This window comes from Myotis brandtii, unplaced genomic scaffold, assembly GCF_000412655.1.
Source record: "Myotis brandtii unplaced genomic scaffold, ASM41265v1 scaffold698, whole genome shotgun sequence".
NCBI classification, from domain to species: Eukaryota; Metazoa; Chordata; class Mammalia; order Chiroptera; family Vespertilionidae; genus Myotis; species Myotis brandtii.
In genome coordinates, this window is record NW_005370731.1 from 344,370 (window position 1) to 360,960 (window position 16,591).

General features: G+C 50.7%; 1 protein-coding gene across 4 annotated transcripts in view; it reads left to right on the top strand.

Annotated features, from left to right (window-relative positions):
- Positions 1 to 8,614, top strand: part of SEZ6L2 (seizure related 6 homolog (mouse)-like 2) — a 23,684-nt gene extending 15,070 nt beyond the window's left edge. For 3 of the 4 annotated variants that reach the window (XM_005882007.2, XM_005882004.2, XM_014529842.1), the window contains exons 9-18: positions 1,688 to 1,888; positions 2,332 to 2,470; positions 3,080 to 3,276; positions 3,394 to 3,588; positions 6,096 to 6,287; positions 6,371 to 6,562; positions 7,062 to 7,100; positions 7,282 to 7,399; positions 7,516 to 7,612; positions 8,063 to 8,614. In XM_005882007.2, the coding sequence (XP_005882069.1) occupies positions 1,688 to 1,888; positions 2,332 to 2,470; positions 3,080 to 3,276; positions 3,394 to 3,588; positions 6,096 to 6,287; positions 6,371 to 6,562; positions 7,062 to 7,100; positions 7,282 to 7,399; positions 7,516 to 7,612; positions 8,063 to 8,092 (1,400 nt within the window). In that variant the 3' untranslated portion in view covers positions 8,093 to 8,614. The remainder of the gene's footprint in view (positions 1 to 1,687; positions 1,889 to 2,331; positions 2,471 to 3,079; positions 3,277 to 3,393; positions 3,589 to 6,095; positions 6,288 to 6,370; positions 6,563 to 7,061; positions 7,101 to 7,281; positions 7,400 to 7,515; positions 7,613 to 8,062) is intronic. The other variant, XM_005882005.2, reaches the window with a different exon arrangement.
- The last annotated feature ends 7,977 nt before the right edge of the window (positions 8,615 to 16,591 follow it).

Below are 16,591 nucleotides of genomic sequence, written 5' to 3' on the forward strand. Positions count from 1 at the left end.
CCAACCCCTGTGCCTTCCCCTCTTCCTGATGCCCACACACAGTCACAAGCACATACTCTATCCCTGCTCATCTCCGTGTTTGGATTCCTGAAACCTGACTTGCCTCCCCACCCAAAACGACAAGGATCCCTTCATATGGACCCTTTCTGATTTCATGAGGTGGCCTTTTCTATTTAAGCTTCATATATGGCTGGATCCAGGTGCACAGCCAAGGGACCAGTTACCTTAACCTCTCGGTTCTTTCCTCTGTGTTGGCTTCATTCTCCAGCACTCAGTTTGTGGTGAACCCAGCAGTGCCAAATTAACATACTACCAACTTAGCAACTCCATCAAAAAGAGAGCAAGCATACCACTTTCCCAAGGGCTTCAGCGAAAAATGCCAGGAAATGTTCTGATGGCCTGGCTTAGGTCATATGCCTATGCCTGAGCCAATCGCCATAGCTAGGGCCAGATTGGCAGATCCACATCACGAGGCCATCCCTCCTTGGCCCCAACTGAACCTGATGGACTGGAAGTGGGGGAGGCATGTGTGCCAGAAGGAAGGGGGATTGGATGCTGGACTGGTAGAAATAAGGAGGTCAGTTATCATGGGAGAAGGGGCATTTGAGCTGGGCCTTACAGATGGAGATAATTTTAAAGGAGATAAATTGGGAATTAATGTTTCGGGTGAAAGGAACAGTGTGAACAATGGTAAAGAGGTAGAGAAAGGCATGTTTGGGAAACAGAATTTCAGTGTGGCTGTAGCAGAGGATTTGTGCAAATAGTAGCAGGAGAGAGACAAAGAAAGTGAAGTGCTCAGAAATGAAATGAATCAAAGGGTTGATTCATTTCATTTCTGAGAATCAGAGAAATGGAATTGGCTCTGGACCCTAATGGATGTGTAGGATTTGGCCATGATACCTTATAAGGTTAAGTAACAGTGAGATAGACAGTGAATCTACAAAATAAATTGCATGTTCTATTCTGAGAGTGCAAGGAGCATGCCCAGGTTGGAGGCCTGCCCCCACAGTGTGGGCCACTGCTGACTCAGGAGTGTCAGACTCCTGTTCGGTATCACAGGTATCGACATCTTAGCTCAGAGAATTTTGCAGCCAAGGTATGGTCAGGTGGGAAAACAAAAATGCTCTACAAATGTTCATTTTCCTGACTTAGTCCAAAGTCAACACACAGCTTTTGTGTCAGCTGCACTTTTGGGTGCCAGCCCAGCATGGACCATCAGGGCTTATCAGAATCCAACAGTTATTCTTGAGAAGAGAACACACCTCCATGAGCCAGTGTCCTGGGGCAGGGTCCCACCCCCCTCCTTTGCAATTTCCAGAGGCAAGTGTTTGTGGCTGGTACTCAAGCAACCTGGGTTTCAGACTTGGTTCTGCCACTGCCCTACTGTGTGACCGTGGGCAAGTTTGGTTTTTTGTCTGTGGACCTTAGTTTCCTCATCTGTAGAACGGTGGCTAGGATTTGACTTGCCTAGGGGCTTCCCTCCAGAGGCTGGGGAGGTAACATCAATGTACGAAGGAGAACTGTTAGGGTTTTAGGGAAACTGGAGAGTGAAAGCTAAGTCCAAAGGCATTTAATTTTAAGCAGCCCACTGAGTGGCCAAACAACACTTGAATTCAGCCCAAGTTCCCGATTGAGACCCCTTGAGGCCTGTCCTAATGCTTAATTTGTGTGATTGACTCTTCCTCAGCCTTTGAAGAAGATCGCTGCTTCGCCCCCTTCCTGGCACACGGCAATGTCACCACCACAGACCCTGAGTACCGCCCAGGGGCGCTGGCTACCTTCTCATGCCTCCCAGGATATGCCTTGGAGCCCCCAGGTCCCCCCAATGCCATCGAATGTGTGGATCCCACAGAACCCCACTGGAATGACTCCGAGCCAGCCTGCAAGGGTGAGCCTTCCATATCCCAGTAAGACCTTCAGTCTACAGACTACCCCCCGAGCTGGGAATCCTAGGAAGGCCATTCACGGAGACCTGCATACCCAAACCTAATAAACGCAGGCCTTGGGTAATCTCTGTCCCTTTCAGAGACTTAGTTTTCAGAACTAAATGATTGGTGGGCTTGTTATAGAATCCAGGGGTCACAACCCAAATGTCTCCAACAGCTAGAAGTGGAGCTGGGCGAAATGGTGGACTGGGTGGAGAGTGGGCAGGGTTAATTAAGAGCAGGGCTGGGGATTGGATGCAGCAGGACTAGGGGTGGCAAGAAAAAAAACAGGTAGCAGGGAACCCGTGAGGCGTCTGGTGCATACAGTTGGGAGTGGTGAGGATTGTGGTGAAATGGAGACTACATGCCCACCTGGGTCCTGACTTTGACACCCTTTCTACCCTAGCCATGTGCGGAGGGGAGCTGTCGGAGCCGGCTGGTGTGGTCCTCTCTCCAGACTGGCCCCAGAGCTATAGCCCCGGCCAGGACTGCGTGTGGGGCCTCCATGTCCAGGAGGAGAAGCGCATCTTGCTCCAAGTTGAGATGTAGGTTTGGGTGCCGCAGAGGATGCGATGGGTGTGGGCTCAGCAAACTGTAGTGTAACAACACACTAGCCTGCACCCCCAGCCTGGTAGCTCCTGTGTCTACCCAGGACTGGGTGAATGTGTGGTCTGGTGAATGAGGAGACTAAAGGTTCCTGACGGGGGTGTGGGGGTCAGGTAGACCTGGGTACACACCGCTAGTCAGCCAGTCTTGGACAAAGGGCCTTCCTCCGGGCTTTTGTGGGAAAGGGCATCTGGTCTGGAATCTCCCACTGGGGCTGTTTCTGAGGCCACCCCGGAGCAGATCCCCAGGACCCAGGCCCAAGTTGTTGCAGCACCAACAGAACTAAAGTGGGTGTAAGGAGAGTGCAGTGAGCTGACTTGATATGAGGTAGTTAATGGGACTGGACAGAACCGGAAGTGAGCGTGGCCAAAAGCCGGTCCTCAGGCGGGGCCTGGAGTTGGGCGGGATGATCAAGAGCACGAGGAGCCGCAGAACTAGTGGAACCTGGAGAGACCAGCATAGAGAAGCCCGTAATTGGCCAAGACTGAGGAGGGGCCAGACGGATGGGATCGTAGTCCAGCCTCCATATCTGGTCCTACTCCCTGCAGCTTGAATGTGCGCGAAGGGGACATGCTGACACTGTTCGACGGGGACGGTCCCAGCGCCCGAGTCCTGGCCCAGCTGCGGGGACCTCAACCGCGCCGCCGCCTCCTCTCCTCTGGGCCTGATCTCACGCTGCAGTTCCAGGCACCGCCCGGGCCCCCAAACCCGGGCCTGGGCCAGGGTTTCGTGTTGCACTTCAAAGGTACCGAGGTCTGGGGTCCCCAGATGGGCAGGGTTCCAGCAGGAGCGAGGCCCCACGAGGCTGGACGGGTGCCCTGGTCTCAGGGCAGCCTCTGAACTCGCTGTCTCTACACCGCAGAGGTCCCCAGGAACGACACGTGCCCCGAGCTGCCACCTCCGGAGTGGGGCTGGAGGACGGCTTCCCACGGGGACCTGATCCGGGGCACAGTGCTTACTTATCAGTGCGAACCGGGCTACGAGCTGCTCGGCTCCGACATCCTCACCTGCCAGTGGGACCTGTCCTGGAGCGCAGCCCCGCCGGCCTGCCAGAAGAGTGAGCCCGCCCCGCCCCGTCCTCTCCCGGCCCCGCCCCTGCCCTTCTGGGCTCCACGCTCGGCTGGGCCCCGCCCACTTCCCTCTGCGCCCCGCCTCCGGCCTTTGTCCCCGCCCCTATCCTGTCCAGGTTCCGTCCCTTCCCTCTGGGGCGCTCCGCCCTATGCCCTTTGGTGCCCGAAACTGCCCTCTGGACCTCAGTCTCATCCTCTCGGGCCGCCTCCCTCTCTCTGGCACTGCTCTGGTCTCCGACCCCGTTTCCTCTGGGTCCTGCCTCATCTTTCCAAGGCCCCTCCACTGTTCTTAGTTAATTCTACCCTCCATGGCCCCGCCCCATCAGTGCTTGGTTACTCGCTTCCTGTTCTAGGTCCTGCGCCAGTGTCTCAGCCCCCAGCCTTTGACATTACAGGGAGTCACGTTGCTAGGGCCTAGGCAGTCAGTGAAGCCCCATGCTGGATTTGGGCTGGGGTTACACAGAGGGGTTGGGGGCCCTCCCTACCCTGATGGAGTTCACAGTCTGAGGGAGGGACAGCTAGTTAAACAACTCAGGATATTACAGGGTGGTAACCCAGGTACTTAACATCTCTGAGCCTTGGCTTCCCACCGGTGAAGTAGGAATAGGGGGTTGTGAAGAGCAAATGAAGTTTTTCACACACTGCCTGGTGCTGTAACAGTAAGTAATAGCTGCTGTAAGTACGAAGAAGGGCTGTGGGAAGAGGGGGGCGTTATTTGTCCCAGGGAAGAGGCAGGACATTTCACAGAAGCGGTGATATTTATTTATTTTTTTATTATTTTTTAATATATTTTTTATTGACTTCAGAGAGGAAGGAAGAGGGAGAGAGAGATAGAAACATCCACGATGAGAGAGAATCATGGATTGGCTGCCTCCTGCAAGTCCCCCACTGGGGATGGAGCCCACAACCCGGGCATGTGCCCTTGACCGGAACCGAACCCAGGACCCTCCAGTTCGCAGGCCAACACTCTATCCACTGAGCAAAACCGGCCAGGGCAGAAGCGGTGATATTTAAAGGAGCTTGGAGCCGGGCTGGTGTGGCTCAGTTGGTTGAGCATTGTTCCATGAACCGAGAGGTCACCTGTTTGATTCCTGGTCGGGCACATGCCTGAGTTTTGGATTTGATCCCCAGTACGGGGCATGCAGGAGGCACCTGACCGATGTTTCCATCTCTTTCCCTCTCCCTTTTAAAAAAAATCAATAAAAACATATTTTAAAACAACAACAACAACACACTTTAAAAATAAATAAATAAAGGAGCTGGGAGTTTTTATCTTTTAGAAGAGCAAAAAGGGGTGGCATCCTGTCACTTTCTCCCAGTTTGGGGCGGCCTGTTACTAGAATAAGGGATTGTAGGTCTTCTACCTGGCCCTTGGGGGCACTGGTGGGGCCCATGAGCGTAAGTTTCAGGAGGCCAGATTTGGATTGGACACAAGTCTAGTTGACACAGCTTCCCAGACAGGACAGGGACAGGGACAGGGACAGAAAAGGATGGAGGCAGGGTCCAGAGTGGGTAGGCCTAGCCCGGCTGCTCCAGGCTCAAGAGGGAATCTGCCCAAAGAGGCACACTGAGCCTGAAGCTGAGCTGAGACCCAAATCTCTGAATTTCAGCCCAGTGCTCCACAGCTGTGCCCCTGAGTGGTTCCAGCTCTGCCATTCCCTGAGTGACTGTGCGCTAATCATTTGACTGCCCTGAGCCCTGGGCCCCAAGGCAAATGACAGTGATATTGACCTCTCAGGATGATCAGAGTATATATCAAGTTTTTCTTGTTGTTGTTTAATCCTGACTCTAGGATATTTTTCCATTGAATTTTCAGAGACAGTGGAGGAGGAGGGGGAGAGAGAGAAATATTGATGTAAGAGACATATAGACCAGTTGCCTCCCACACTTGCCCCAGCTGGGAAGTGAATCAAACCTGAGAACCTTTGGTCCTCGGGCCAACGCTCTAACCTCTGAGAAACACAGGCCAGGGTGAGGTTTTTTTCCTGTGTTTTTGTTTGTTTGTTTTTAATCAGAGTATATATCATGTTTGTAAACATTTAGCAGGATGCCTTGCACAAGTCTGTACATAAGAAATGGCTGTGATTATGACTCTTCCACAAGGTTGTAAACTCAACACCTGCAGGGGCCAGGCAGACACTGTTAGTGAGCAGTGAGCGGGCTGGGAATGCTGAGGGAGAGGAGCCGGCGGGCAGCTGCTGTTCTGCCCATGAGCTGCCATGCAGGGCTGATATTGCGGGGATTTAGCTGGTATGCTCAGTGCAGTGGTTAAATATTTAACATTTTATCCTCAGATGGGGCCTAGGTTGCCCCAATCACTGTGTTCCCGAAGAAGCCAGAAATATAAAACGCATTGAATTATAAGTTTTTCCAACTCCTGCTCCATTCATTCTGAGGAAATAGTGGGAAGTAGGGGGTTCAGGCATCTCCTAGCCCTGAGCTGGGAGGTCTTTTAAGGCACGAGCTCCCCTTGACTTTGCCCTCTTGCCAACAGTCATGACTTGTGCTGATCCTGGTGAGATCACCAATGGGCACCGTACCACCTCGGACGCTGGCTTCCCTGTTGGCTCCCATGTCCAGTACCGCTGTCTGCCGGGGTACAGCCTAGAGGGAGCCGCCGTCCTCACCTGCTACAGCCGGGACACAGGCACACCCAAGTGGAGTGACCGGGTCCCCAAGTGCGCCTGTGAGTCGGGGGACACCTGGGAAGGATGGCTGGGTGGCTTGCTCAGCAGTGCAACTGGCATGTGACTGACATGTTCCCTGCAGTGAAGTACGAGCCGTGCCTGAACCCAGGGGTGCCAGAGAATGGCTATCAGACGCTGTACAAGCATCACTACCAGGCTGGCGAGTCTCTGCGCTTTTTCTGCTATGAGGGCTTCGAGCTCATCGGCGAGGTCACCATCACCTGTGTGCCCGGCCACCCCTCACAGTGGACCAGCCAACCCCCACTCTGCAAAGGTGCCTGGGCAGGCAGGGAAGGAGGGACATAGCAGTGTTTGGGGAGTGACAGGGCTGAGAAAGTCAGGTAGCAAATTTGAGACCAATGGTAACCCTGCCGAGCTCCCCATTCACCTCCTGTGGGCTCTCACCCAGAAGTCCTGGGGAGTCACGGTCATGAAATGATCCTAAGGGATGTAGTAGAAGGGGCTTTGGTTTGGAAGTCTCTTGTCCTCTAGAAAGGTCTCAGTTTCCCTATTTTTGAAAATTCTACAGACCTGGATGGTTTAGACTGCCCAGGGTTAGGATCCCGGAACTTCAAGGGGTCTGCAGGGGGAGGAAGAAGGCCCTGCCCTGACTCCTCCTCCCTCTCCCCCACCAAGAGAAAGACAAAGCTTAGGTTAAGCATCGGGCAGAGAGAACCAAGCTGTCCAGCCCAGCCCCACTGGGCTCCCGCCTCTACCCAGCCTCCTTCCCTCCCTGGCTCAGACCCCGTCCCCTCCCCCTCCTCTCCCTGCAGTGGCCTATGAGGAGCTCCAGGACAACCGAAAACTGGAAGGTCAGTGAGGGCACAGGTGGAGACCCAGGCCTGGCTGAGTCGGGAGGGCAAGGCAGAGGCTGGGGGCAGGAGGCCAGGCCCCGGAGGGGTGAGGCCCAGGGTTCAGGGTCCAGGGCAGGAGGCTGGGAGAGCCCAGGGCTCGGCCCAGCCCCAGCTCAATGACCTCTCCTCCTCCCACCAGTGACCCAGACCACAGACCCATCAAGACAGCTGGAGGGAGGGAACCTCGCCTTGGCCATCCTGCTGCCCCTAGGCTTGGTCATTGTCCTCGGCTGTGGCGTTTACATATACTACACCAAGTAAGTACCATCTCAGGGAGCTGTGGCGGGGCGGGCATCCTGCCTGCCTGCCTGGTGGGTGAAGTGGGGTTGGGGGCTCACCTCTCTATAAGCCTCTCCATCTCCTCCCTTCCCAGGCTGCAGGGAAAATCCCTCTTCGGCTTCTCGGGCTCCCATTCCTACAGCCCCATCACCGTGGAGTCAGATTTCAGCAATCCACTGTATGAAGCTGGGGTGAGCCCTTCCCCTGCCCCCGGAGTGCCCACCTCCCAGCTCCCCCAGGACGCCATACCTTCTCTCACGGTCTCTGTAATCTGTCTTGGGAATTTCAAACTCAGCTGCCTACAAAGGCCACATCAATGAACAAAGCAAGTCAGGTGTGAACAATAGGGAGTGGTGAGGACTTTGGCTCATTGGAGAATTTGTGCCCCATCTAGTCCATAGTGGAAACAGGCCCAATTGCCAAATTGTTCAAGACAATCCAGAAATTCAGATTTTTATGTGCTTTTAATATGCTGTAGGATGAACCAAACATATCCATTTCCACCCTATGGCGCCCAAACCACCAATGATGTTACCTGAAAAGTCCAGGTTCTTTCCCCTTCCCCGTGTTCATACTCCCATGTTGCTGCCTCCTCCACCACCATCCCACTCCAGCAACTGATCCCATCTCTCTGTCTCCAGGATACGCGGGAGTATGAAGTTTCCATCTGAACCCCAAGACTAAGGCTGCAGGACCCAGACGTCCCTCCCCTCCTCATTCTGGGCGGGAGAAGTGCAGGACCTGGTCTCTGGCTCCTTCCTTCCTGTTGTGTAAATAGTCTCCTGGTCCCACAAGGGGGCTTTGTTGGCCCTGGGGACCCTACAGTAAATAAACCAGCATCCTATCACCCAGAACCTCCTCTTCTCAGTTGCCAAATAAGGGGCTTCCCCCACCCGACTGGCTTTTGGATCCTGGCATGGGAACTCAGTTCCACTACAATGCCTGGGGCCCCTCCAGCCCAGGGTACCTCATAAGGACTGCCCCCGAGAGCTCCACTGTTCCCTTGGCCATGAAGGCTCTGCCCTTCCCAGATGCTCTGGCCCCAGCCTAACCCCTGGGCTTGGAGGGTCAGAAGGATGAAGGGGGAGCCAGGACAAGGCCCCTATGCCCTTCCTGCCATCTACTCAACCCACAGTCTCTCCACCTTTGCTTCTGGATTTTTGTTTTTGAGCAATAAACTGGAAATCACCATTTGTAACTGGGCTGGTGGGGTGTGGGAAGGTGGGTCACTGAGCATTGGAGATGGTGATGGTGGCCTCTCTGGAGAGAGAGCTGGGGAAAGGGGAACAATTGGGGGAGGAGGGGGGATCTAAGACTAGGCTCAGAACAATGTCAAGGGGTCAAAAGCCTGGCTGTAGGGTCAGCCTTTGTGGAGGACCGGCTGGGACAAGTCCCTTCTGGGCCTCAGCTTTCTCTCCACCAAGGCTTGCTGTTTCTAGCCTCTTCTCGCCAGGAGGTGACTGACAGTAGTCCCATCTCCTCCCTCACTGTTTGGCAGGAGACAAACAGGTGTCAATTTGTCTCATGTTTACCCCCCTCCTGAGAATTTTTGTATCCAAATGTACTATCTCCACCCACTCACCATTTTGGCACTTAAGCATATATCTGCTGTTATAGGTCTCCCAAGTATTGGTCATATTTGCAGATGTCATAACCCGTGAGCTTGCTTTGTATCCTGTATCCATTTCTCCTTTAATTTTTTTTAAATATATTTTATTGATTTTTTACACATGTCATAACCCGTGAGCTTGCTTTGTATCCTGTGTCCATTTCTACTTTAATTTTTTTTAAAATATATTTTATTAATTTTTTACAGAGAGGAAGGGGCACATCTCCCACTGGGGATGTGCCCACAACCCAGGTACATGCCCTTGACCGGAATCGAACCTGGGACCTTTCAGTCCACAGGCCGACGCTCTATCCACTGAGCCAAACCGGTTTCGGCGTCTACTTTAACTTTTAACATAAGGAATCTCTAGCCTGTTTGTCTAAAGGGTTTCTAAATTAATTGGCTTTTACTTAATTGAAAATGTATATTTAAATACAATTAAACATTTGGGACCTTCAAAAGGATACCGAAATACTCAAAAGGGGGTTGAATTTTAGGAGAACATGGGGCAAATTGATCTTGATAATAACCTGAGTTTGGGGCATTTATTCTGGGCCAGGCATTGTGCTAAGCACTTGTGTGCATGTTTTTAACCCTGTGAGGCAAGGACAGTTATTCCCATTTTCAGAAAAGGAAACTGGCTCAGAGGTATGAACTGACTTCCTCAGGAAGCTACAGTATTGACCAGACTGGAATGTAAATGAAAACTCCACAAAGCCTGCTGAACTGCCTCTGGCTAGTAATGGACGTGATATGTTCCCTTCGGCAGGAGACCCCAAAGCTCAGAGGGGAGACCACAGCCTGATTGTGGTGGCAGAGGTGGCAAGAGTGGACCTGCTCAGATACCAGGCCCGGACCTTATGGTGCTAAAGTTTGGCCAGGAGGCTGGGTTGGGATCCATGAGCACACCTCTGCCAGCAGGTTGATAATGCCCTGAATTAAAACCGCTCCAATAATATGTCCACACATCCGACAAAAAAAAGAAAAAGAAAAAGAAAAAGAAAGGCCACTCCTCCCGCATCTCCATGCCAGAGAAGTCACACCGAGCACTGCCAGGGTTGGGAGGAGGGAAGGATCTGTCTCTTTATTTAAGCCTTGGCTTTCTGGCGGCGTCCTTGCCAGCTGAGAGTGGAGAGATGTGTGATGGTTCCAGGACATTCTGGAGGCTTCAGGGGTGATGACTGGAAGTGATTAATGAGTGTGAAAGGAGCTCTGAGGCATGTTGTAGAGGCACAGAATGGGGGGAGGGCACGAGGGGCCGAGAGCAGTACCAAAAGGGGTTGGGATCATCCTTCAGAGGCCAAGCTGCTAGGCAGAGCTCCCTAGAAAAGAAAAAGAGGCTGTGACTATTTATTTATTTATTTATTTATTTATTTATTTATGAGGCTGTGACTCTAGATCCAAGGCCCATTTTTTTTTATCCTCCCATTCTTCCCCTATCCATCCAACCCCTACCCCCACCTATCTATCCATCTACCATTCCCCATCTATCATCTATCTACCCACCCACCATTCTGCTTCCATCCATCAATTCATTCACACATCTACCCAACATTCCCCATCCATCTTTCCACTCATCATCTGTCTGCCCATCCATCTATCCCTCATTCACCCACCCACCCATGTCTCTACCATCTCATCACTCACCCCCACCCCCATTTAAACTTCTTGAAGGCAGGCACTCTATTTGGCTCCCATCTGTATTCCAGCTCCTAGAGTAGTGCTGGCACACAGGGAGTGCTTACTAAACTAATGAATTTATCTACCATTTATTTATTCGCACATTTACTTACCCTCCCCAATCTATTCATCCATTCCCCCACTCAGTATTTTGACCACCTACAATGCCCTACAATTCAAGGGGCAATTCGAAGATCTGTAAGCTTCCATGTTCTTTCTTGAGCATAAGGAAAAGTCTCTTGGGACCACCAGGGGCCAGCGGGTGGATGAAGGGGTGTTATTTAGCTCGGGATGAAATCCCCAATGAAGCACCATTAGGAAAGGAAGGTAAACTACTATATGGGCAGGCAGGGCCCTCACAGGGCATTGTGTCCAAGGTTCCCATCTGACACATGGGGCAAGGACAGCAACTTGCACAAGACTATCCAGTAAACAGCAAATGAGCTACTCAGGCCCAGGCGTTTGCTACTTGAAGCTGCTTCCAACACCAATTGGGAGAGATCAAATGTCCCACAGGCACTAGAGTCAGATCCTGGAGGACAAGATGAGGGGCTGGTTGTGAGCTGTATGTGCCTCTGCTCTCGGTCGTGAACCTTTAAGTAGCAGCCTCTGTCAGACATGACTATTCCCATGGCCTGCTGGATCTGACACATATTGACACTCAATAAACATTTGGTGACTATCAGTTCCTTTCCTGCCTTCTTCATGAATCCCTCTCTCCCCCTCTGCCAATCTTTTTTTTTTAAATGTTTTTATTGATTTCAGAGAGAGGAAGGGAGAGAAACATTAATAATGAGAGAATCATTGATCATCTGCCTCCTGCACACCCACCACTGGGGATGGAGCCCACAACCCTGGCATGTGCCCTGACCCGGAATCGAACTGTGACCTCCTGGTTTATAGGTCAATGCTCACTCTGCCAATCTCTTAAAAGGAGAGGTTCCCCAAGCCTCCATCCGCAGCACCCTCTTCTTTCTTATGCTGTACACCACCCCCACCCTGCCCAGGGCAACTGTACACCTTTCAAATGCCACCTCCCTCCTAGGTTAGACTGCTTCAATGAGATTGAAGCCATATTTCCAACTGTCCACAGGGTATTTCCACCTGGAGTTTCTGTGGGCACCTCAAACCCAATCTGTTCAAAGGCGGGAGGATGACGTCCACGCTCCAAGAGGAACGAGAAGGCTGGCATGACCAAGAGTGCAGTAAACCAGGGTGCAGTTCTAGGCAATGAGGTTGGAGGGACAATGGGTGGGAGGAGAGAGATCATGTAGGGCTTTGTAAGCCACTGGAGGACTTCGGCTTTTACTCCGAAATGGAAACGACTGTGGAGCTGACATCAGACTTAGATCACCCAAATCAGAAACCCGGCCGTCATCTGATTTCTGCATTTCGCCCCTGCTAATATTTCTAATCAATTACCAAACTCAATCTTCCTGGTCTTTATTTTTCTTCTTTTTTCAATTACAGTTGACATTCATTATTATTTTATATTAGTTTCAGGTGTACAGCATAGTGACAGTTATGTAAGTTACAAAGTGATCCCCCTGGTAAGTACCCACCTGGCATCATACATACTTATTACAATATTATTGACTATATTCCCTATGCTGTGCTTTATTTACATCCTTGTGACTATTTTGTAACTACCAATTTGTACTTCTTAATCCCTTCACCTTTTTCAACCAATCCCCCAAACCCCTCCCATCAGATAACCCTCAGTTTGTTCTCTGTAACTGTGAGTCTGTTTCTGTTTTATTCGTTCATTTAGTTTGTTCTTTAGGTTCCACATATAAGTGAAGTCATATGGTATTTGTCTTTCTCTGAATGACTTATTTCACTTAGCATAATACCCTCTAGTTCCATCCATGTTGCAAATGGTAAGATTTCATTCTTTTTTATGGCCAAGTAATATTCCGTTGTATATATGTACTAATCATCTATTGACAGACATTTAGGTTGTTTCCATATAATGCTGCAGTGAACACAAGGATGCATATATCTTTTCAAATTAGTGTTTTTGATTTCTTTGTATAAATACCCAGAAGTGCAATTGCTGGGTCATAAACGTAGTTCTATTTTTAATTTTTTGAGGAACCTCCATACTGTTTTCCATAGTGACTACACCAATCTGTATTCCCACTATCAGTGCACAAGGGTTCCCTTTTCTCCACATCCTGGCCAACATTTTGTTGATTTACTGATGATAGCCATTCTGACAGGTGTGAGGTGATATCTCATTGTGGTTTAAATTTGCATTTCTCTGATGATTAGTGTGACTTCATGTGTATATTGGCCAACTGTATGTCCCATTCGGGTCTTCTGCTCATTTTTCAATTAGATTGTTTGGGTTTGGGGTGTTAAGTTGTATGAATTCTTTATACATTTTAGATATTAGCCCCTTATTGAATATATCCTTGGTGAATATCTTCTCCCAACAGATAGGTCTGTCTTTTTGTTTTGTTGATAGTTTCCTTTGCTGTATAAAAACTTTTAGTTTGATGCAACCCCATTTGTTTATTTTTACTTGTTTCCCTTGCCTGCGGAGATATATCCAAAAAATATATATATATTACTCAGCACAATGTCAAGAGTTTGCTGCCTGTTTTCTTCTAGGAGGTTTATGATTTCAGATCTTAATATTTAAGTCTTTAATCCATTTTGAGTTTATTCTTGTATTTGGTGTGAGAGTAGTCTGGTTTCATTTTTTTGCATGTATCTATCCGGTTTTCCTAACACCATTTATTGAATAGCTTGTCACTACTCCATTGTACCATATAGACATGGGTTAATCTCTGGGCTCTCTGTTTCAGTGATCTTGATGTCTGTTTTTATGCCAGTACCATGCTGTTTTGATTACTATAACATTGTAGTATAGTTTGATATCAGGTAGCATGATACCTCCAATTTTGTTCTTCTTTCTCAAGATTGCTGTGGCTATTCAGAGTCCTTTTTGGTTCCATATAAATTTTAGGATTATTTCTTCTAGTTCTTTGAAAAATGCCATTGGTATTTTGATAGGGATTGTATTAAAAACAGATTGCTTTGGGTTGGTCTTTATTTCTTATATCTGCCCTTGCTTTCATCTCTACTATCACTGTGACAATTCAGGACCTAGTCATCTTTAGCTTAGTCTCTTGGAATAATTTCTAACTGGCCTCCCTGCCTCTGGTCTGTCCCCTTTCCAATTCACTCTCCCCATTGACCACCAGAATGATTAATCTAAAATTCCAACTGCTCTTGCTCAAATCTCTTCAATGACTCCTCGGCTAGGAAAACATCTATGGATCTTGCTCAGGCCAGTGTTCTCAGTGGTTAGAGCATTGGCCCACACACTGAAGGGTTACGGATTCGATTCCTGGTCAAGGGCAGGTACCTGGGTGGCAGGTTCAATCCTCGGTCCCTGGTTGTGGTGTATGCAGGAGACAACCAATCGGTGTGTCTCTCTCATTTAGACGTATCCTCCCCCTGCACACACACACACACACACACACACACACTTCCATTTGCTCTAATAATCAATGGAAAAAATATCCTTGGGTGAGGATTAATAAATAAATAAATAAATAAGGATCTTAATAAAGCACACATAAGGATCTTAGTAAGTTCTCTTGATTAGTCCCTGGCTACCTTGCCTGGATACTCCCAACAGTTTAACTACTCTAGTCTCACCTCTCCCCTGCCCTAGGAAGACACACACACATATACTCACACTCACTCTACTGAGACTCACCTTTGTGCCTTTGCTCACACAAGCCTGACACTTGGTATAACCCCTACCTACTAACATGTTCTCCCCTGGATAATTCTTTCTGTCATGTCACCTCTTCCAGGAAGCTCCATGATTCCTTTTGTTTCTGTCCCAACTGATCAGGGATAAGTGCTCTTCTCGCTGTTTCCATTTCTGTTACGGGAACTCACCCATATTACATAGTAATTGGCCATACACTTGACTGGCCCCACACTAAACTGTGAACTCTACAAGAGCAAGGACTGTATCATTCTTTTCTGTGTCCCAAGTTCCTAAATATTTGGTTACTACCGAATGACCTTGTGCTCTGGGGACCCTGTACATACCTTGTCACGGCGGGATGGCAGAAGGTGTGCCTTGGTGCAGGCATGGTTCCTGTCAGAGCTGGAGATGGTGGAAGGGAAGGGAGAGGGATGAGAACTCTGAATTCCAGGGTCGGCGCAGTACAGAATAGGGCTGCCTGGTTTAAAAATCCCCCTGCCCGGATGGGATGTTGTCAAACCCTCACTCTCTTCCCTTACAGGCTCATCTTTCCCCCAGGACAACGGGCATCTCCCTTGAAGCCTCACTCACCAAGTGTCGGTGCCTTGGGTCTTGGTGAAGACTTCTGGAAGTAGAGGCCCCAGTCAGAGAAAGGACTATCCCTCAGTACATGGCCACCAACAGATGGGCTAGGGAGGAGGCTGCGGGGATTCCTAGCTAGCAGTGAGGAGTGGGTACTGGTCAGTGGGGGGCGTCTGGCTGAGATGGGGGAGATAGGGGAGATGGGCAGATTCCTGGAAAAGTCAGCTATGGTTGGGAAGGAGTCAGGAACTGAACTAGAGTTATTGGAGGGTCTCTGGACACAGTGGTCCCGACACGGGGGAATCACCGCGTTTGTATATCTGAGTCTCTTGGTCTTGCATCTGTTTTTCCTTGCTGGACACAGGGTTCACGTGGTAGCCAGCAACAAACAAGGCCTCATCGGTGAGTTCTGTGCTGATCTGGGCCAGGAACTCCTCAGAACGGGATAATGAAGGCTTCTGGTGAAGGGAAAATCAGAGGGCTCAGCCTAGGAGTTCCTGCGGGGTGGGGTGGGGGTGGGGGGGCTGCTGCATCTAAGGCAGGGGTGGGCAAACTTTTTGACTCGAGGGCCACAATGGGTTCTTAAACTGGACCGGAGGGCCGGAACAAAAGCATGGATGGAGTGTTTGTGTGAACTAATATAAATTCAAAGTAAACATCATTACATAAAAGGGTACGGTCTTTTTTTTTTTTAGTTTTATTCATTTCAAACGGGCCGGATCCGGCCCGCGGGCCGTAGTTTGCCCACGGCTGAAGGAGTTGAAGGGCTGGGCCCTGAGATGTGGCCCAGAAGGCCCTGTAAGTGGGGGGCCGTCTCTGGGGCCTCAGGGCCTAGTGCTGGGGGTAGAGTCTCTTAGGGGGAGTCTGGGTGCCCTGGCCAGACTCTACTTGGGCTCGCCCCCACCTCTAGAGCCCCCTCCAATGCTCACCGAACCTCCACTCAAGGACGCTGCAGCCTGGGACAGCCCGCTCCCCTTCCTCTCCTTACTCCTGGTGGGACTGGCTTCCATCCCCCTGGGGACAGTTGGAATCTGTGCTGAGAAACCGGCCGGCTTCCTCCACACCCTTCCCACTCCATTCATTCCCCAGGCCCAGGCTTAAACCAGGCCTTTAGATACAGAACCATCCTGCCTCGTAGTTCTCTGGGGAGGAAGGGGGAAGTAAAAAAATAAAATAAAATAAAAACCGTCGCCTTAAATCTCCCTGGGTGGGAAGTTCCACAGTAACCCCCTCCCCCCGGTCGCCGGGGCCTCTCTTTCCTTCCCACCCACAGCCCTTCCCTGGGATCCAAGGCCGCCGACCGGCCGCCCCCGACCTGGCAGACGGGCTGAATCTTGGGCTACCGGGCAGGAGGGAGGCGGGGGAGGTTCGGGGCCCCGGTGACAGGCCGCTGGAGACGGGGAGGTGGAGCGGGGAGGAAGGCCGAGGTGGGAAAGAGGGGACCCGGCGGCGGCGCCGCTGCCCGTTCCTATAAAACCCTTGGTGTTTGCGGGGTTCCGCGGCCCCGTTGCCAGGCGATGAGGGATTCCAGAACCAAAGGCCGGGAGGGGCGGGGGGAGCATTTTC